Here is a 21,381-nt window from a genome sequence, read left to right on the forward strand (position 1 = left end):
TATCATACACCAGACGCTATGCTGAAGCACACAGTAAATACACTCAACGCGAGATGTTGAGGGTTAGAAGAGGTAGGTAAAGAAGGAAGGTCGGTAGAGAAATGACGATAGATATATTAAAATAACCACCAACTTTTAGATAAGTGGCAGGGCTCAGTAAATAGGTAAATTTAAGGAAATACGAGAGTAAGGGGCCGGAGCCCGTAGTAAAGAGAATTCGTGACGAGGGAATGGTGGTTATATTCGAGTGTTGATCTTTTAATCCATTCATATAAGTTGATAGATCCGCGAGGCAGATGCCTGCTGAGATTTCCTCGATGATCCGTTTTGGTCGTAGAACATGCGGGCATGCTTCGTTGACGACACCGACATTTTTACTCCTTTTTCACAATTTCCGATGCCGATGGAGGTTTCGAAAATCCGTGATCCTGGGAATTATGCCTTCTCACGCCGGACTAAAGTCATTACGTCAAGATCCTACATGATTGAGCACGGGAACGTTTTAGCTTACCTCGGTGGCATACACTGGACGTGCATTCATCATTGGCATGGGTGCCATGCTTTGTCCATGTCCTCCACTAGTCCCTGACTGTGGGTCGTAGAAGTTTGTTTCGGCATAGTTTTCTTGGGTGGGTTGCAGCAAAGTTGACCAATCTAACTCATTAGGCTGGTGCGCATGATGGAGAGAGCTGTAGAGTGTGTCATGGATGGTTTGGCGACGGGGTTGCTGGTAGGGAAGAGTTCGCGGCGAATTCTGCATCCCAGACATATGAGGATTGGAAGTTTGGTTGAATTGCTGCTGGTGTCCCTGTTGTAGATGAGTCGAATTGTATTGGTGAGCCATTCCAGCTTGCTGCTGCTGTTGTGCAAAGTTGAAAGACTCCGTTGTGTATTCGTGAGGCGAGGAAAGGGTCGAGCTCTGTGTCGTATTTGGTTGTAGATAATTGTTGTATCTTTCGTTGCCATGTTGCATTCCGGTCTGAACGTGAGACACGACTGCGACGGAGTGTCTCTTCATGGTCTTCAGGTATGTGCACTCAAGATTACGGGATGCGCATCTCTGGCATGGTTGGCCATAATCACAACGGACTTTCATCCTTGCGCACTCGTCGCATGTTCCGGCTACAGGGCTCTGTCGAGGAAATTCCGGAAAGGCCGGCGCACTAGCCGCAGTAGTTGGTGCATACATCCCAGGGCTAATAATCTCAGCAGTAGTAGCCGGTGTCTGAGGATGAGAAGGGCTCCTCGGCATATTGTTGTAATCGTATGTCAAGGTCTTCCTTTTCGGGCCAGTAGGCGTCTTTCCAGCCGCCAGTTGAGCTGCAGCAGCGGCTTCACGGGCTGCATGGGTCTGCGAAAGGTGGGTCGCATTTGTTGGATTGCCTCTTCTTATTGAACATTTCTGGAAATGTCGTTTTAGGATGTCACTACGAGAAAAGCAATCCTTGCACAGTGGGCATTGGTAAGGCCGATCCCCAGTGTCTAGTTCAAATTAATTAGCGACTTCTCAACATGGGTCCTAAATAACTGGTTCTCGGAAACTTACGCCGTAAGAGATGGCGCTTGAGATGCTTCGCATGCAAATATGTTTTTGCGCAATACGGACAAGGAAATTTGCCATTCGCATCCTTCGTAGGGGGGGCCACAGGAAACGGTACATTAGTAGCAAACTTTTCCCCTGCCTTGCTTGCTGTTCTCGGACCACTTGTAGTAGTATTTGGCGTAACCAAAGGAGCCTGCGTAACACTCCCACGATGAGTTCCCGGCGGAGCGGAGGCTAACGGCGCCAACGCATTTTGGTGCTGTGGTTGCTGTTGCATGGAATTGGTCGGCATCGGCAGCAGAGGGACGGGCTGTTGTCTGTGAGAACTAAATGGAGTCGAATTTGATAAATTCGTGAGATTCTGAGCTCCTTCATGCTCAGTTAACCCAGCCGGAGCTATCCTTTGTTGAGGCATTTGTGTAGAGTATGATGTAGGCGCGGGGCCAGATGAATAAGACGGCGCAGAACTGAAAGATGTCGAATTCATACCTGAGTAGGCAGAACCACTAACTGGAGGCTGATGCATTGAAACCGAGTTATTTCGCGAATAGAACTGTTGAGGCTGTTGATCGTGAAGAATTCTTTCCATGTCGGTCATGAAGCAGAGTTGTATATATCCAAGTCCAGGTTTCCTCGCAATAAACTCGAGGAACTATCCCAAAAGACCGAGGCCCAAGATCCTTTATCCCTAAGTCCCAAGCTTGTTAAAAGAATGCCGTGGCCATTCAAGAAACCAGTCGAGTGCTGATAATAAATGTCAAGACTAGAACTTCCCCCAAAAGTTCAGCGAGTAGATATATATATGAAACTACAGAACCGAGGATATATGTTAGTGGAATCGAAAATATAGGCACGCCGATGCATGCAGAAAGCAATCCACTAGCAGCCCGCCCCACTTGACCTTAAGTTGTTTTGCTTTCTAGCAAAGACAGACCTCGAAGTCACGGTTTAGAACGATGGGCTCAACGCCTGACAGCTCGGTCCGGCACCGAACCAAGACGTGGAAATAGAACGCCTCTTATCATGACTCGACTCGAGGGACGGTTGGTTTGGGTTCCGAAGGATTGTTCGTCATATTGCTGTCACAAAGGGACTTACTGGAATAATAAAAAGGAAATCGTTTCGTTTGACACAGGAGATAGAGATAGATTTCACACAAAGAGAATCGTTAGGAACTAGCTGATGTATGGCGTCGAAAATGGAAGATGGAATATGCAAAGTGTCGATATCAAAATCCGAAGCAGATTTATAGTCCACGGAATTGAGGAGAGGTTATAGATTAGAGATTAAGGTATATGCACAGTAGCCGGTGCAGATGGAGGGAGAAAAATGCGAACGGGGGGCCGACTGTAAACGGATAATTCGGTTAGATAAAACGCTGCCCTCAAATCGATTGAAACCAGGCAAGACAGAGGCAAGGAAGGACAATCGGGGTTTACAGGTAAAGGTCCTACCAAAAACTGATGTTTAGATAAAAAGTTATGCGGCTGGTGAGCTGAATGGAGCAGCTTGAAAAATGTAACTGCTTGATGATCCGCTCGCTTGGGACTGCGAACGGTGCAGGCTGCGGGTTGGAGTCAAGGCCTAAACGTGGCCTGCAAAGGAGGAATATGGATTTTAAAAATAAGATCAAAAAGGAATAAAAAACATGTAATGTAATGTATCGAAAGAAATAAAAAAGGAACCTAACCACTATCCGGAATTAGAAAGGAATACTTGTTTGGCAGTCCGTGGTTTGTGGGTATCTTGTCGTTATATGTCAGTCGATATGGGGGTAAAAGAAGGCTGTTTGCTGGGTTCTGGTAATTTTATGGGACGAGGTTAACTTCGAGAAAGCAGCGCCCACAACTGACACGAACTGCAATATCAATCAATCTGTCCCTGGTTCGTACGATAGTGCCAAACACTGATATAGGTCGGGGTCAAGACGTCAAAAAATATTATTCTGATTTGGCCTGCTAAAACGCCTCTGCTTTTCCAGGAACCAAGTCAATTGCTGGGACTGGGTAATTCCTGTACAATGTTTTATTTTTGTTTCTTTCGTTCGTTACCAATTCCCAGTAAAAAAAAAGAGGGTGGTGCCAGGCTCTACAGTTCCGTGTTTTTTGGGGGAGAAATTGTTAGGGAAGGGAAGAAATCGAAGCTATCCTGGATGAAGACGCTAGATGCTCCACAACTCTGCGGACAAGCCAAAGTATCGGTATGGGATGATGAGGGGACGGTGCAGGGTGCTAGAAAAGAAAAAAAGAAAGGAAGGAAAAAAAGAAAAGCCAGAAAAGCCGCCAGAAAAAAAACAGTAAGGTAAACCAAGATCCAAAGGGGCTAAGGTAAATCCACTGATGTTGACTGCGCTACTAAGCTGCAGCTAGCGACGCCTGATAATTTGCTCGGATGGTAGTCGTACCGGAAGCCTCAGTCTCGGGCTGGATTGGGGAAGGAGGTCAATATTTTGACTAGGGTTGGGAAAGCGAAAGTTAGGTTCCCGGGTATATGCGAAGTTGTTCCCAAGGAAAGCACAGGATACGGAAGACTGGGAGAATGAGGCAGGACCAGATGATCGCAATAGTACTGCGTAGTGACAAGACGCTCAAAAGAGGATGGTTCGGTGTCCGCCACTAGCTAGTTAAATGCTACCTTGCAGATTAACTTCAGGATCTTAGAGACGGACATTGTCTATAGTAGTAGCAGTAATGGGTCAAAGCTATAATAAGGGTGCGACGACATAAAATAAAATAAAATAAAATATAAAATATAAAATATAAAATATAAAAAAAAGAAGAAGAAGGAAAAAGGAAACCTACATACATCTGTATGTACATGTATAGGCCGGTCCTGGGCACATATGGAGCATGTTCAGATGGAAATCGCAAACCATCCCTTCCCGGCCCACGTTGTAGAGAGGAGTCTCGCGCGCTTTGGTGATAGAATTGCGGTCTGGGGTCGCTTGGAATGGATCCTTGCTAATTCCTGGTTTCTGGATATTTGAAATCGATCAATGAGGGCCTTGAGAAGGCTGATTAAACTGATATCATGAGCCTAGTTGAAAATGAATATCTATTTTTGAACACTTGAGCTATGGCAGACGGCAGTGCACGGCTCGACATGATAGTATTTGGGATAATATGCAATACGAGAACTCGAGCCTAGTCGAAGCCGAATTCCGTGCTTTCCTTCATTTGGAGTCCGAATCCAATTTGAAGGATGATTGAACAACCTCAGACAGAGCCAATCTAGGTTGCTCGGCTTCCACCTGTTGACCTCATTATTGCTTTTAATTAAGGGTCGTCAGTGAGTTCGGGACATTATCACTAAACTACCACAAGAAGAGGCAAAGGCGAGGAGGCATCGTCACGAACAGTTTAGGGCAGATATGGAATAGATTGGGCAGAACCTGGTGCTGGCAGCCATGCGGAAGGTTTCGGCAGGCAATTCAGTTGGACAAGGGTCTACAAACATGCATGACAAGGCACGCTGTGAGGACAAGCTTGATATGAGAAACTCGCGTTCGACACGACACGCAACCATCCCCCAGCCGAATGGTGGCCCTAGTCTGATCTGAATATAAATCCGAAATCCGTTAATGAACATGGTCTAACCAACTCAGGCCATATCTGATGATCTTCAGACTCCTGGTCACTGGACTTGATATTTTACACACGCCGTATACGATGTACAGCTCGCATTCATATCCCGACAAACCTTATTGTTTCGCGCCATTATCACTGATCAGGTATCGAATATATGTAATGTCCCATTCTTGTTCTCCGTTAGTCAGGGGGTGATGTGATTCAGAAAGGTATCAGCAACTTCTCTCAGTTTGTTTGCCGCACCTAGACAAAAGAGTTCAGTTGCGAGACAAAGCAACTCTTACCCCTCCATCCTAGCTCTCGATCCAAAGTTTGCAACTCCAAGAGAGGGCTATTATCAATATCAGAGACATGCTTCTGCACGACGAACACACCTTTTGCAGGTGTGTCTTTGGCTTGATTCAGGCACCAACGACTCGGACAGATGGTTGCAGGGAATCTAAAAAAAAAAAAAAAGCCGGGTATACGAGCCTTCGAGATATCTAGTGAGAGGAAGGACACCACTTGGACGGGAACACCTTGATGAATAATTGCGCAACCGCTGGAATCATGTCATTTGAACCAATGCAGCCATTCCAGCCATGCTGACATCAAAGGCGAACCGAAAACGCCTCGACACATTCTTGAACTTGCTCATGCAGGATACGATTGAGACAAACCCCTGCCATCTTGATGGTAGTGAATAACGTTTCATATGATCTGGTGAGTCGAGGTAAGTGAGAAAAAATCCCCTCACTTCTAGGAATCATTGCATCAAGCGAAACCGAGAAGTTTGGGTTTTCTTAAGCTTAAATCCAAAGAAGATAACAATCAGTGAGACTCCCAGTGTAGCGGGATTGGGCATATCGGCTCTCCAATGTTGCCGTTGGGACCGTTCCACCCGGATCGACCCAAGCTTTCGTAACTAACTTTTGCAGGAGGTGGTTTGAGATTCTCCCCATGTGGCTCTCACAAATAACGAAGAGTATCCAGACCTTTTTCTTGGGTAGCAATTTCTCGCCCTCTGGTGGTGCATATTTTTTCCGCGCAGGCTTCTTCGGCCATGGTTCCGACCTCATTCGGGTTAGTATAATGATGCGGAGGCGTAAATTAGTCTTCTAATCACACCGACCACCCGTACGAGCGAGACATCTTATCATCAAAGGTATCTTATAGGCCAGGAATGCACCAAAGGTGGCAGCCCCAGCCCCTATTAACCGGCGCTCTTTTTGTTCAATGCTAGTGGCCTCGTGATATGCTTCGAGAAGCGATACCGAAGCAAGTTTCGATCGCACACGGCACGAGGGAAGTCACGTTTCAGCCTGCGGATTCGTTGGTGATAACCCGATGCAGTAAATCCCAACCATTCAAATGTGATTCGTCATCTTTATCACATCGCTGAAATTGATTTAGTCCTACTTTAACCGCGGTTAACGTAGATCTTCCATTTACTTCTTGGAGTGGTGGTTAGGTTGAGCGATTTCCGAGAAAGCGGATGGGTGGAAGAACCAACCTCCAAGGCTACGGTGTCGATTCTCGCTTTCCGTTGTTGGGCCTATCTCAACTTTCTCGGGCAGCTAACTGATTAGCCGAATGTAAATGCTCGGGGTCTATTGCTTGAGCCTGAATAACAGTACTGCGTATGCCGACGTTAGGGAATCAAAGTTGTATAGTCGTCTCCGGGATCCAGTCAAGTGGTTTGATATCCTTGACTGCCGTCCCGTGTACATGTTGCAAAAGGTATCACTTGACCAGGATAAGGAGGGGTTTTCATCCCTTCGATGTCGATGGCAGCAGGTTTTACCGGAGGTTTTCTCGATTAGGAAAATGCGACAGAATTTCCCTTTGATGGATTAAAAACGATGGATGATTTCAAGGGGAAACCTTGCCGGTCGCCAACATCTTGTAGACATCGACGCCTCTCGTCCTTGAAATTAAATGTTTCCAGAACACTCATTCATTCCGCGCTCCTAAACATGTGGCCGGAGAATTTCTAGGAGCACGCCTCGAAGCTATATTTACGGAATACTTTACATGCCGTTCGAAACACACTGAAGCAATTGGTACCGATGGCTGATATGGTGTGATGCATTGGGAGTAGACAATGCTCCTTTGATTTTATTGTCTAAAAGGTTGTTAGAACATTGCATCTTTAAAGGTGTTCTTGCGAGTCATGGCGGTATCAAGTACACCGGCAAGGGAACTTTTTACCCTTTCCGACACGTAAGCATTACAAAGCTACCCTGGATCGAAACCCCCCACGAAATATGCTCTCGGTAGACATTGTCGGCAAATCAATTTCTTCGGACGTACTTCCGAATATGGCAATGCAGGCGAATAAAGGTGAGGAGGAGAACCTTTGGGAATTTTGTTGATGACAGGTCTATTGATATGTGTAGGCATATCCGGGTTACTGGGTATATCAGGTCATGATGCTCGTTCTCTGTCTGACGTACGTTTGAAAAACATCCAGGATCCAAACCATTGTCTTCTCGGGTACCTGCAGTTTCATGAATGTGTGGACCTGACGATATACCCTTTGGAAGGGGCCACCGAACCGTAAAGCCATTGCCGACTCTTTGTGTTATGGATCCACAGATGGAGTTTGTTACTTTTGATTCTGCATTGCAATCTTGGGTCACCTGTGCATTTCAAGAAGAAACCACCCTTGCTTTGGTACCGAACACCTAGCTTAGTTTTACTGGATGTGGACGCTGGAAAACTGGGGGCGATACCCGTTATGACTGTGGATCCTGCTTTTCGCGCAAAAAAACGTGGCATTTGGGGTCAGCTTAGCCGCTCGAGCCTCTCGTAAACAGTGCGCTTCCTCCAAGCCCAGGGCCTGTTAGGAACTAACAAATGGTTAGAGAGAATTACTTTTTTGAGTTCCACTGTTCTGGTTCCCGTTCAGGCTGATGTCTTTCCTATTGGGGGGGGGTTTTTTTTTTCTTTCTTATTTATAAGCATTTCCCATGCTTCAAAATACCATTTTATGCCAGCGCTATGAACTTTGATAATGATGATGCGAATGGCTCTTCAGATCAAATATTTGACGGAGCGAGTTTGGCCGAAGGGTTTGAAATCATCGGCCCATGTTTTCGCTCCGACTCCCCGAACCAAAGAATTGTCCAGCTGACACTTTCCCAAACTGCCATCTTACGGCGGAACAGCCAGGCTACCCCTCGAATCCCCGCTCATAATTAATCGAACGAACTCTCTCCTAAGTAAACGGCTGCTAGCCGCAACCGTCAAAATGATGAGACGCTGGGATTGAACCATACCTCCTTTTCATTATAATATTCGGTTCCCAGCACTGGCTCCTATACCACCCTCTGCAGGTTTGATCGCGATGGGTGTTTGGAAGGGAACATCCCGCTATGATGATCTTCATTTGCATTTATCCATAAAACACCCCTGAACTTGCAGGTGGCATGGTATCCGATTTCATCCTGTCTACGAGCGTATATGCTTGCGTACTATAAGCACGCACGTATAGATGTTATATGAGGCCTAACATTATAATATATTGGCCATAACTCGGAAATTAGCAATCACATGAATTGAGTCGTCCAATATATCTCCCCCTTTACCGACCGAGGCACACTATTTCGGTCGAAGAGCTGCGCTGCTCTTCTCTTTCGAATGGCCTGCAGCGCACTAGAAGAAAGATTACACAATTGGGTTTATAATCAATACTCCGTGTCGCGGAGGAAATAGGTCTCAGATGATAATCATGTCCCACAATTTCGATGATACATACTGTGCATTTGGGCATAGACGGGCAAGAACTAGCATTTTAATCTTATGTGGAAATAAGCAATCGCTCGTTAAATATAGGTAAACTTGACTCCTGGACGGCGTATTCTTCTGCAACTGCTGTCCACGGCACGAATGGGATCCATCTGTCAAAATTAGCAGGGACTGTGGGTAGGCCCGTTCTTAGCCCCCACACCACCATCATTGCGAGTTGGTGAGGCTCTGTTTTGGCCACGCCAATATGCAGTGGAGCCATCGGATGTGGATTCGTGGGAGATCCACTTACTAACCTTCGTGACGAAGTTTAAGTTGGTGAGGTTCCACCGCCAGGCATTTGGCCACGAGATTATCTATCTACATCTTATCTCCGAGTTCCACGAGACTGGATCAAAGATAACAATCGGAGATAACAGCAACGTTTGTCCAAATTTAGTAGCCAATCAGGGGCTTCCCAAAGAACACCGGCTTCTAGAAGCACGCTAAAATTTTCCTGACTCGTTTCGGGATTAAATTTTTTTTTAGCTGTTTCGCCTGCAATCCAAATTTTTTATTTTTTTTTAACCCTTTCTATGCAGCAAAAAGGGACGAAGCCTCCTTCGCTTTGTCCTCTTCGACCTTCAACTTCGACATCTACACAAATCGCGAAAAGAAGTGGCTTAAGCCCTCTTTTTCGCTCCACTTCGATATCACCTTTGTGCGACCTAGCCAGTAATGCTTGTTGGAAGCTTCCCTCGCCACAATGCTCCCAGTCCCGGAGATTCCGGGATTCTACTACGGTAAGCTTTTCGCACATTCCATTCGGATCCACCAAGTGGATACTTTCAACTGTTGAAAGCTAACAGCGCTTGGGATTTGATTAGATAACCAGAAGAAGAAATACTTCAAGATCACTGCGACCCATACCAATACCACATCCGTTTACAATGCCGATCGAGTGAAGCAGGAGAAGGAAGCGGCTCAGGAAGCTGAGGAGCAGGTACTTTTAGATCTATCTTAAAGCCAGGGTGCTCAATTGGGCTGGATGCTGATGGTATATATTCTATGTCTAGCGCCGTGAAGAGGAAGCAATGCGTCCTCTCCTCAAACGAAGACGTCGTGTCAGTGACAGCAGCAATGGACTCTTCAATTACCGACTGAGAATGCAAATGGGGCTTTTGAAGCTAGAAGCTCCCCGAAGAGATGGCGACTTGTCAGTGTGGGCTTCTGTGCTCTGCGAAGAACGGATCATCACAGCTAGTAGAGATAAGAAGCTTTCGGGCTTGGAAACTGCGCCAGGACTCGGTGGCTGCTTCACATTCGCGCCAAACCAGGGGCTCAGGTGAGTGGTTATCGGGTTCTTTATGGCCATTCACCCAAAACTTAGATGCTAACCTCCAATCTTTGTAGATGGTACTCTCAGCCGCCTTACGATTCATTTTATGAAGTGAGAAATACGGCTTCAAGGACCGTCAAGTTACCAGGAATGGTAAGAAAACTATACATAATCACATTATCAATCCCTTCAACTGAAAGCTGACACTCTGTCCCCATTAAAGGAGAATCGAATGACATCATCCGCGATTATGCCTGAAGGAAAGGGTGTTCTAGTCGCCTCTGGACAGACGTACGCCACAGTATCCCTTGATAAGTCAGGACATCCAAATATCGATTCAGGTAAGAAACGATCTTTGAAATAACATCGCTCAAAAAAGATGAAACTAACTTCAACTTCTAGTCGTGACTATCCCCGATGCTGGTTGTATCTGGGCCTGCACTACTCACGAGTTCGGACTTACTGCAATCGGCGGTAGCCACAAGTCTGGAAAACGAGGTCTCCTCTCCCTGACTTCCAGCGTCGCTCCTTCTCTGCTTATTCGCCCAGAGAGTGATGTTCTGGCCCTCGAATACATCGACAGGAATACCCTCCTCGCTGGCTCTCGTAACGGTAAAATTCAGATTTACGATAATCGACGTAACCTCGAAAAGGATATCGCTCACGAGGCCGCCCTCGTTTCACATGTTTCCTCGATTACTCATATGCGAAAGCTCAGTAACGATCATTACATTCTCGTTAACGGACTCGGAAACCAGGCTGTTCTTCATGATCTCCGCTACTGCCGACCAATGACTGGTCATCAGCGAGGAAGCAAGCCAAAGAGCCCGACTCAACCAGTCTTGACGTACAAGAACTTCAACAAGTCAACCATCAAATTAGGGTTCGATGTCGATCATTCTGAGGAATTGGTAGCATTGGCAGGAGAAGACAACAAGATCCGTCTCTACTCAATTTCTAGCGCAGAGTTGATCAAAACCCTCGACTTGGAAGATGAGGTTCTCTCAATCAAATTCTCCAAGGACGAGTTTGACAACTGTAGGGATCTATATGCGACATCTGGACGACGCATATACCGATTTCATACCAACCCACCATCTGAAGACAATATGGATTTGGATGATTAGATGGTATCAGATTAAAAAATATATATGCTGTAAAAGAGAAAGATGAGACGACGCTTTACGAACTACGAGAATACTACGACATGGAATAACACTTTCAACACACCATCCTAAACCCATTCCAGCGAGCCAACGATTCCCACTTCCGCCTTTTTCACCGTTTCTTTTGAAGCTTTTACGCTGGAGTTGATGAGCATTTATTTACCCTTCCTTTGTTCTTGCATGAACAAGCGATTTTTTCCGCAACGATATCCACATAGAGAGGACTTTGCATTCTAGATTCATAGACATCATCAATGATGGACAGAAATAGAAGGATACACAATTACTAGACTTAGACTTAGATTAGGCTTTGTTTGCCTGCAATTGTTTTATGTTCATACATTTCAATTCATCCTTTTCTATGTTTTGTTCTATTTAATACCTATTTCCATAAGTAAATAAGTATGCTCGGATGCATCGATGTCTCAGTGGCTATGATGAGTTAGAACTAAACTCCAGATATACAGCATACAATACTTTCCCACAGGTTATGGCGTTAGAACCTTTGCTATAGACATCCTAGGAAACTATCTAGGGTAAAAAAAGTCACAATTTTAGGACATTAGCCACGTTTCGCTTTATGAACAAGCAGGCCGACAATTAGTTCGATTAAAGCCCACTCTAGCTATTAGTGTATGCCATGATATCAGATATTTTTGAATCCAATCGAGAAATTGTCTCTAGCTGGCATATAACTAACTCTAATAGGAAAAAACAATGAAATAAAAGGCGGGCGTCGAAATGTCGACCATATACTCCGCTCGGAAAATTAAGTAAAGAAATTATAGAGGTGATAAAGGATAGATAAAGTAGATAGTAAGAATATGGTCATCCCAAACAAATGCATCAAGAACAAAAAAAAGGATGCAGCTAAACCAACTAAACCCTCAGCCAACTATATCCTGCCATCATTGATCAAGCGCCATGGTCTCCATTTTGTTTTCCAAAGGCCCTAGTAGCGCCGTCGCCCAATGAGCTTTATTCGCCGATCCGAGGAATACATAGTTTGGCCCCTCTTGGGCACCGACTGGCATTTCTCTAGGCTCCGAGCTGGCCCTCCTCTTATACGGTGGGCCCTTACCAATTGCTGCTACTTTCTCCCATGCATACTCACATCCTAGAGCACATCGGTTTGCAGTGCCCCATCCTGTCATCTTGCCCACATTGTACATGTGCTCTATTAGCCACTCTCGCTGGTTAGGGTCTTGGTACTGCACTCCTGCGAAGAGCATGCAGAATGATAGTTCAATAAGGACCCCACCGAGAGGTGGACTGATTTCAGATGCTTGAACAGGAGGGAATAAACCTGCGGCGATACGGCCCATTTCCTGGGCTAGACCAGCCGTTTTGCGAGCTGCAATACCGGCTGCCATCCATCCGTTTGAGGGCATTGAAGGGTGTGAACGCTCTAATATGATGTGAGCTGTCTTGTAAAGGGCCTGCAGACAAGATACGGAATATGTTCGGTAAAAGATTGCGTCACCGAAGGGAGAAGGTTGGACAGGCATAAGTTCTTCTTCGAGTGGTTGGAATTCATCGCCTAATGATTCTTGGAATAGAAGGAGGGCCTTGTAGATCTCTATCCATTCCATTTCGGCTTCTGCCGTCATTGATTCAAGTTCGGCTTTGGTGTACTTTGGAGGTGATTTGGGAGCTATAAAGAGTCCCGTTAGTCTCATGCGCATGCACAATGCATCAGTGGAGTTGAATTGTCGACATACCTGAAGTTGCAGAAGGAGGTGTAGATTGGTCACCGCCTTCTGTGCTTGAAGAGGTAGGTGAAGCTGAGGGTGGTCCGGCATCTGGGGGACGGGTTGGCATCCCGGTAGGAGGCATGCCTGGGGGAGGCCCTGCCATACCAGGCGGGGGTCCTCCCTGCCATCCTGGGGGCGGGCCACCTTTCCATCCGGGTGGAGGCCCTCCCTGCCAACCAGGCGGGGGACCTCCTTGCCAACCTGGTGGAGGGCCACCTTGAGGACCACCTTGAGGACCACTTGGCCCTCCCATCTGAGGAGGACCGCCCGGAGGACCACCGGAAGGGCCGCCTTGTCTACTCACTTGGGGAGGACCACCAGGAGGACCACCTTGGCCAGGCGGCCCACCTCCACCCATCGACTTCATAAGTTCCAAAATCGCTGGTGCCGGCCCATATTTCTCAACCTCGGCCTTTCGCTTCGCGTCACGGGCTTGAAAATCTGCAATACGACCATAGAGAAGGTAAAGGTAATCCGTGGATCCATAAGAGGTACCCAAGGTACCAATCCTAGGGCGTGGAGGACACTGGCTCCAATGCGCATAATCCAACCTATTACACGTCATTCCTTAATCAGCAAAACCGTTTAAGCTAACAAAAAACCCCAACTCTCCCGTCCCCTACTGCACGGATTTGGAAGCTGCTTACACTAGACCTTCCCCGCTAAGTAGAGATTGATATGCATCCTGTTTCGCGAAGAACCAGAACAAATCACTCTGCAGAATTGCTATTTCTTGATCCCGTGCATTTGACGCCTTTGTATTATTGACTCGGGCTTTCTCCACCTGTGACATCTTTCGTCGTTCCCGTGATCCAAGGATATATCTTTGGATTGGATTGTCCGTCGGCGACGTCCGGTCAGAATTTCCTTTGCTACCTTTCTGCTGCATTTTTCGGCTGCGAATGGACACCATGCCGTCAAATGCCGAGTTCGAAACTTGTTGCTGCTGTTGCAGCATTAATTCTTCGTCCTCAAGCACCTCCATTCGCCTGTTCAAGTTGTCAAAATCGATCTCTTTGAGAAGGTTCTTAGCCCCCTGCAAATGGCTGCTCCACTTTCTCACGTCGGCAGCCATAGTCTCGTAATACGCTAGCAGCAGGGTTCCGGCAAGTGTCGCAACGGAAGCTCGCTCCTTGTCATCAGAAATCGCCTTACGGAGGCGACGTAAGGCAAAATGATAATGCACGTATGATGAAGTGATTGGTTCGTCTGATAACTTTGCTATATGCAAACTCGCTACGGCGAGCAGTGCGTGCAGGAGTAAAGGACTAGACAGTGATAACGTTGGAATCGTGTAACACCATAGATTCTGCGGCCCGTTAAGCTTGGTTCCAGGTGTAAAAGACTGATGAGGATTTGCCGGATGTCGTTCGAATACCGATAAACTTGGCGCAACGACATATATCCAATGGCAGAATATCCTTGCCGTTGTGGGGTCTGATAGTGGAGACGCCGTGGCTGCTGGTTGATACCTAATTAAGGTTCCGGCCTCTGGAAGGAAGCTTCGGAACGTCAATCTGGTACTTTCGTTATTCTGCGTATATGGTGTAATAGCGGTGGAAATTGTCTGCCGTGAAGTGACATCCAGATCCATAGGAGCAAAGTCCTCGAAGTCGTCATCATCGTCATCCTCGATATACTCTTCCTCTTCGACCTCGAACTGTTCGTCGCTAGGCTCTTCATTTCCTCCTTCCGAGCCATCTTGCGCACCACCCGCCACAAATTCACTCTGTGGCCCTTGTTCCTGCCCATGCTGTTCCTGAATTGCCGTAGGACCTGATATCACAGTAAGCTCAGTTATACATTATCAATTACCTCAAGGAAATGTTGCAAAATGTCATTTATAGCGTTGGCTAATGCAACGCAACACAAGATATCCAAATAAAACCAGCCAGATTTTCGCGAGAGCACCAAATATCGTAGGGAAGCCTATGGCTTACCTGAGTATCTGTGCTGGTCGAAGTCTGGTTCCGTTCTGAAGTTTGTACTGGAGTATGTGCCGGGTGGATAGGTTGTGTTTGCGTATCCAGCAGGCTGGCCTTCGTAACCAGTACCGTACGGGTTATAGCCATAAGAATTGAGAGGAGAGACTTCAGAGGCATTGCTTAGACGGGATAGGGCCGAAGTCGTAGGTGCTTGGTGTGTGGTAGGAGATGCGAGGTGGAAAGAGGCCGAGGATGTAGCAGACGGTGGCGTAATCTCATGTCCATATGATTGCCTTGGAGCATATTCGGAGTCTATGTTCGGATGTGTCGCCGAGGTAGCGGAGGCTGGCCAGTGAGATTCCGTAGCAGATAGAGGGGGCTGATGACCTGGAGATACCAATGATATGCTTCCACGATGCGCCATCCCAACATCAATTGGTGAGATGGACGAAACGGATGTTCGGTGTCGAAGATAATTCGGATCTTGAGGAAACCCAGGAGGAATATCATCTGGAGATTGTAACGGATTGTGGCTTTGTTGCGGCGCTCCCATGTAATATTGGAGGTGGGGTGGGAGTGTCGTGTGCAACTGATTCTCTGGAAGAGTTTCGTCGCCAATCCGGCGGGTGTACGGGGCCGGTGCAATCCTTTGCAGATTCATGTTTCCTCTCGCAGCCTGTAGGGCATACGGTAGATTGGGATCCGATCCAGGAAGATATGTCATTTGTTCAGGGTATCCATAGTATCCTATTCCATCGAGTTGGCCATCTTCATTGCCAAAGCATCCTCCAGGCTTGAATACGACCCGTTGGCTGTATCCCTCGCAAACACGCTTGCTTTTCACGCAGTTGTTGCACGTTGGTCGTTCTTCTCCACACTTTATACGACGTTTTCGACATGCTGTGGGAAAGGGTGGGTAGTATGTTAGCCAACAGTCCCAACGTTATGGCACAGTACACTAACTGAAATCGAAAGACACTTTAGCGAAGGATGGCAATGATACTTACTCAGGCACCCAGTCTTCGTTCGTTTCTTGGAAACTCGGGTAGGTTTTGACGGTTCACCTCCTGCGCCTGACTTCTCAGGCTGATCAGGAGGTGATTGCGTCTCCACGTTAGCCGGCTCGGACATGCTTCTTGTCGTCTAAAGTATTTTATTATTATTTTAGGCTTCAACGGTACGGTACGGTGGGTGTGAAGAATGAGGCCTCTCCAGAAGGGGTAATGCGGCAGAGACTGGCCAGATAATAGCTATAAGTAGTTATATATAAACTGTCGGTTAGGTTAATGAGAGTGCTCGTCTCGAATGTGAGGGTCAAGTTAAGTTATAAAAAACGAAGTATGGCTGAAGTAATTAGAAAAAGAAACAGCTTGGCTGACGCAGGTGCAGGAGATGTCTTGCTTTACCAGAGGGCTTTGAAAGGGCAGAAGCGCAATTTCCTATTGAAACCATGGTGAATTAGGGACTCCAGCAAGAATTTAGTAGAAGACCAATTTTTAATCGTGGAATACTTAAATACTATAGGGACCATACATATACAATGCTGGTACGTGCACTTGCACGTCACTGCACTCGCACTATCCTATGAGGCCCTGGGCGTTTTGTGGCACCCAACTTCTTGTGTACTTACAATGCCATAGATTTCTGCCTGAATAAATTTGACTGGGAAGCCTGCAAGCCACCGTCAGTTGTCAACATCCGTCGTCTACTTATTGTGGATCTGAAACTGACCTTTGCGGAATGCACTGTGCTCATAAGGCAGCGAATCGAGTATGTCCGTCGAATGAAAAGAGAAAGGTCTTTCCTCGACGAGGAGGAAGTTCAAAAGTAAGTCGATCTGCTTACAGGGCCGGTGCAGATGCATGTTACTGTACATTACCCTCGTCTCGTTTCGTATACGGGCACACCCCCCAAAACCTCGGAGGCTCCACCCTTATGCGCCTTTTTGAACCAAAAGAATCAGAGGCAGAAACACCGGTAGGGCCTAGCCGAACCGATTTAAGAACGGGGAATGTGTGAAAAAGAGCGCCACGATGGTCTTTAACTGTACCCAAGTCTTAATAATAGTACATCAACCCTGGGCACCCGCCGCCATTCGATCACGGCCGACGCCGCAACCTATGTACGATCTTTTCCAACCAATTGAATGGGCTGCGATTGTGGAGAAAAAATCGGGAGACTTACTCGAACCCGATGAGGCCTCAACACTTTAGATGCTCAGAGGCCTTGAATATTCACCCGACAGCTGGGCAGCGATCAGCACATAAGCAACCGGGGGAATCTGGGGGCTGATATCGAAGGCTTCGTCGCGCTCATGCTCCAAGCGTCAACTTCCGTTTCCTTGGGATGATGTGTGCAGAATCTAGAGGAAGTTCCTAGTGTGATGCCGATTTGATAATTTTAAAGCTAGCCCCTGTCAAGGGATTCCTGTTGTCCCCATCATTTGTTCATTCGGTCCTATGGTCAGTCCGACCCAATGCAATGGCGGAGGTGAGGCAGTCGACAGATAGCTTCGAAGCTAAGCAGCTAAGGGTGCATGGAAGCCGGGATAGTTCTAGTTGAACAAGGAACCGGGATCGGGCATATTTTCACTTTTGGCTCTTTCCAATTGTCCCCAGGAATTTTGCTGATGGAAAAAAAGAATGTGAAAAACATCATAAAGTTGTGCCATCGGTTTCGATTCCTGTCAAACGAAATTTAAACAAAAAAAGCAAGTCTCCTAAAGTTGTCGATGTTAGTTGGTGGAGACATCAAAGTCGGTGTTAAAATGGCCGCAAACAGCCTCTCCCTCTCGCTCAATTGTTGACAATACCTAGGTCTCTTCATTGTGCGAAAGCTTGACTAGCCCCTCGCAAAGTCACCCACCCCTCAAACGACCTTCGGCGACTGATATCGTCCGCCCCGGCCAATTGCGGCAGCATCACCAAGCATGAGGAGCCACATTTGAGCACTTGGAGATAGCAGCTGGTAGCGACGGCAATATGAGACATCCCGTCCAAGGTTGGTTTAGCTGGGGCTAACTCTCTGTCTTGCGACACCTAATTGTGAATCAAGAAGTCAGGCATTGAAGTCCATGCTCAAATATGTACAATAGGTCGCCATTTGGGCAGCTGACGGAAGTCCGGCGGCCAAGATTCAGCATGGTTCAGGCCCATATGAACCTGGGCTCAATAAAGTCGTACCTCGCTGTCTCCCTTCGATATGATAGCCACGTTTCTGAGTTATGGATCCCTATCATACGGCGACATAAACCTCTGCCGTTGCAGATGTAGAACGACATGTAAGCAAGGCTGTCATGGGTTTCGCTCCATGCTCGGATGTTCATGGCGAGCCTATATTCCACGGCATTTATGCCTCGAAGATACAGCGGACCAAGCCTAACGAAGCTTTTTGATTTTTTCACTCTCCCTTCTAACCGCTCGTTGATGACCCTTGGCCGTTTTGAATTGAAACTTCCCAGTTAGTTCCGCAGCATGGAGATTAATACGTATGTACTCCAGACACCATGCAGTATGCCTGGGGTATGCCTTTCGTGAAAAACGGCTTCATCAGGTAACATGATCACCGCCCAGATAACTGGATATTCTCCTGAACCCGACAGATGTTAGCTAGGCTAGTGCAGTGGAAAAACATCCCACTCGTTGGGGAGGAAGAATGAGGAAGAGCCTCGAAAACCCCTGTGCCTGGTCGTTCTCAATAATTTCAAATCAACCTAGCTCGAACCCGGCAGGACTGTCTCTCTATTCTTTCGACGATCAAAGTTAGAGCCCCCCAGGAGCCGGCTTATTGGAACAATCCCAGCATCCAGAGCTTTTGTGAGACTTTGAACCTTTGGCCTGAGCGTCCAGCGGTTTTGGCATAAAGCTAATTTCTTGAGATTGCGGTTCGCTGGGCACATGCCTTGAAGGGAATCTGAAGTGAACTCTTAGCGAGATTTAATCATCTTTTTACTGTGCGACAACGGCTTCGAGCCGACATGTCGTCGATGTTATCTGGAACACCGCACCGATCCGTTGTTGATAACGGCTGCCCTTCTGAACCCTTGCAGATGGGTTCTGCAGGCTGGCGTTCGTTTGACGGCCGAGATGCTTCTGCTGTGGCGGTGCCGACTGGCTGCCTTCGTTTGAATCTCGGGCTGTTTGATACCCGTAGTAAGTTACCGGCCTCCCGAAAGAAGGTTCATTGTAACAACATGAAAGGACATCGGCCGTCCTGCAGTTATTAATTGAATGCCTTGGGCTTCAATCGTATGATATCTGATCTCCCATAATTCATCTCCTTCGAACTGTGGAGGGACGAGCTCTGCTTTGAGACATAACACTAGCCTATATTACAGCAGCAGGTGCAAAAATAGTAGCATCAGCGTTTTTAATGTCGCACCCGGGCCAGAGAATTCGTATGATACTTACATATTGTCGATGTGGTCTCCACTGCAAAAAGGTTGGTTCGTGCCAAGCAGGGAAGATGTGGCTGACAAGGACCGAACCACACTAACCGCGACACCCAAAAATCTCCTGCAGTCTAATTTTTTTTTTTTCTCGCTTGGGCCCACAAAGGCGTGACTTCTACAAACCAGCGACATCAGGCAACATCATCAACCAAAAACCTTCAGGATGTTTGCGGTTCCGGCATTTGCATCCCTTTCATCCGCATCGCTCAAGTCTAGCTTCGGCAAGGCTCCCGGCAATTCCTCAAGCTTAAGCATCCCCGCGGCTCCCAGCGATACAATCGCATCTTCCAAGTCGAAGAAGAGAAAGAGGCCGCATCCCGCTGAAACCGATGCGGTGACAGATATATCGCTGGAGAACATTGGTGATCTATGGAGTAAAGTTGTAGAAGGAAAAGGCGATCCGTCACAGAAGGTCTCGAAGGCGACTGGCGATTCGGCTGTATCCACATCTGCTAAGGAGACAGAAGATAAAAAGAACAGGAAGGACAAGAACAAGAAGAAGAGGAAGCACAGCGATGAAGAATCGGCCCTCAAGAAGGAAATCCATCGCGAGAATGAGCGTTCGGAAACATTTTCAAATGGCGAGTCCGGTTCGATAAAACAATCAACCGATGCACAAAGTAGCATTAGTGGAGTCGCCGATGTCCACATAAGCATCAACTCCAAGCGAAATGACGACAACGAAACCGGGAGACGAGACGAGAAAACCAAACACAAGAAAGACAAAAAGCAGAACAAGAAAGAAAGGCAAACAAAGGAAGACCCTTTCACTGCAGCTTTGGCTGCTGCTTCAGATCCCGATCCTACTGTTGATGCGCCTGTGAAGGCACCAACACTAACACCCCTCCAGGAGAAGATGCGGCAGAAGCTTTCAGGCGCCAGATTCAGACATCTCAACCAGTTGCTATATACCACACCTTCCCAAGACTCTTTAAGTCTTTTCAAGGGCCAGCCTGAGATGTTCCGGGATTACCATTCTGGATTCAGACAACAAGTCGAATCTTGGCCGGAGAACCCCGTAGATATATATATCAGGCGGATTTTTGCGCGAGGCAAGCTACGGGATTCTGGGTTTAGAGGAGGTAAAAATAGGACGAATGGGATCTCTTCGGTCAATGCCAACCCGCTAGGCATCAAGGGTTTCCAAGATACAATGGATTCCTATCCTCTACCCAGGGCAAAAGATGGATATACGACAGTGGTAGACTTGGGATGTGGAGAAGCAGCTCTGGGAAAAGCAATTACTAGTGCGAAACCCCGTCCGAAGATTAAAGTCAATTCCTACGATCTTCATGCTCCGAATCCATTAGTCACGGTAGCCGATATTGCCAATCTGCCTCTGCCAGATGGCTCTGTTGATATTGCTATATTTTGCCTAGCATTGATGGGAACAAATTGGCCGAAAATGATTGAAGAGGCTGTCAGGGTTCTGCGAAACGGCGGAGAGATCTGGATTGCAGAGATCAAGAGCCGATTCGCTCGTACGAAGACAGGACAAAAAGAGGAACCGAAGGAGCAGAAGAAGGGGAAAGGGAAGAAGAATACCGCGAAGAACTTCAAGGACAATATAAATCCAGCCGAGGCGTTCGTCGAAGAGCAAGACGACGATCAGGATCAAAACAGATGGGCTGCTGGTGAGCAAGACTTCATTGATGCACTAGCCCGACGAGGTCTCAGATTAAAGAACCGAAACGGATCCAATAAGATGTTTGTCTTGCTAGACTTCGAAAAGGCTGGTGGTAGAGGAGGTCAGATGTTCCAAATACCCCCAAAGCCTGATATGCATGGCCGTATCAGCAAGAAATTTCACACGAATGATGAACCGGAGGTTGAGGAATCCACGATTCTTCAACCGTGTCTCTATAAAATCAGATAATGACCAACCGTCCTTGCCTATGTTTTCTATGTA

At 47.1% G+C, this 21,381-nt stretch overlaps 4 protein-coding genes across 7 annotated transcripts; 2 read left to right on the plus strand and 2 right to left on the minus strand.

Annotated features, from left to right (window-relative positions):
• Positions 1–374: 374 nt before the first annotated feature.
• DFL_007756 (uncharacterized protein) lies at positions 375–1,835 on the minus strand (the record flags this gene model as incomplete). Of its 2 annotated transcripts, none has more annotated exons than XM_067637389.1 (3): positions 375–455; positions 512–1,482; positions 1,547–1,835. In XM_067637389.1, the coding sequence occupies 3 exons, from the start codon at positions 1,833–1,835 to the stop codon at positions 375–377; spliced, it is 1,341 nt and encodes a 446-aa protein (XP_067488911.1). The 2 variants fall into 2 exon arrangements, with proteins under 2 accessions (XP_067488911.1, XP_067488910.1); XM_067637388.1 differs by having other exon boundaries at positions 436–441.
• A 7,769-nt stretch (positions 1,836–9,604) lies between these two features.
• Positions 9,605–11,304, plus strand: DFL_007757 (uncharacterized protein; the record flags this gene model as incomplete). Its single annotated transcript, XM_067637390.1, has 6 exons — positions 9,605–9,641; positions 9,726–9,841; positions 9,915–10,183; positions 10,252–10,330; positions 10,401–10,518; positions 10,580–11,304. 6 exons carry the CDS (start codon positions 9,605–9,607, stop codon positions 11,302–11,304), a joined length of 1,344 nt encoding a protein of 447 aa, XP_067488912.1.
• Positions 11,305–12,251: 947 nt separating this feature from the next.
• DFL_007758 (uncharacterized protein) lies at positions 12,252–16,153 on the minus strand (the record flags this gene model as incomplete). Its single annotated transcript, XM_067637391.1, has 5 exons — positions 12,252–12,997; positions 13,065–13,648; positions 13,745–14,873; positions 15,038–15,922; positions 16,030–16,153. The coding sequence occupies 5 exons, from the start codon at positions 16,151–16,153 to the stop codon at positions 12,252–12,254; spliced, it is 3,468 nt and encodes a 1,155-aa protein (XP_067488913.1).
• Positions 16,154–19,635: 3,482 nt separating this feature from the next.
• Positions 19,636–21,348, plus strand: DFL_007759 (uncharacterized protein; the record flags this gene model as incomplete). 3 transcript variants are annotated; one of them, XM_067637392.1, is made up of 2 exons in its annotated part: positions 19,636–20,490; positions 20,550–20,558. In XM_067637392.1, 2 exons carry the CDS (start codon positions 19,636–19,638, stop codon positions 20,556–20,558), a joined length of 864 nt encoding a protein of 287 aa, XP_067488914.1. The 3 variants fall into 3 exon arrangements, with proteins under 3 accessions (XP_067488914.1, XP_067488916.1, XP_067488915.1); XM_067637394.1 differs by lacking the exon at positions 20,550–20,558 and having other exon boundaries at positions 19,636–20,032; positions 20,097–20,125; XM_067637393.1 differs by having other exon boundaries at positions 19,636–21,348.
• Positions 21,349–21,381: the final 33 nt, after the last annotated feature.

The sequence above is a fragment of the Arthrobotrys flagrans genome (assembly GCF_004000055.1).
Source record: "Arthrobotrys flagrans strain CBS H-5679 chromosome Unknown unitig_8, whole genome shotgun sequence".
Lineage (NCBI taxonomy): Eukaryota > Fungi > Ascomycota > Orbiliomycetes > Orbiliales > Orbiliaceae > Arthrobotrys > Arthrobotrys flagrans.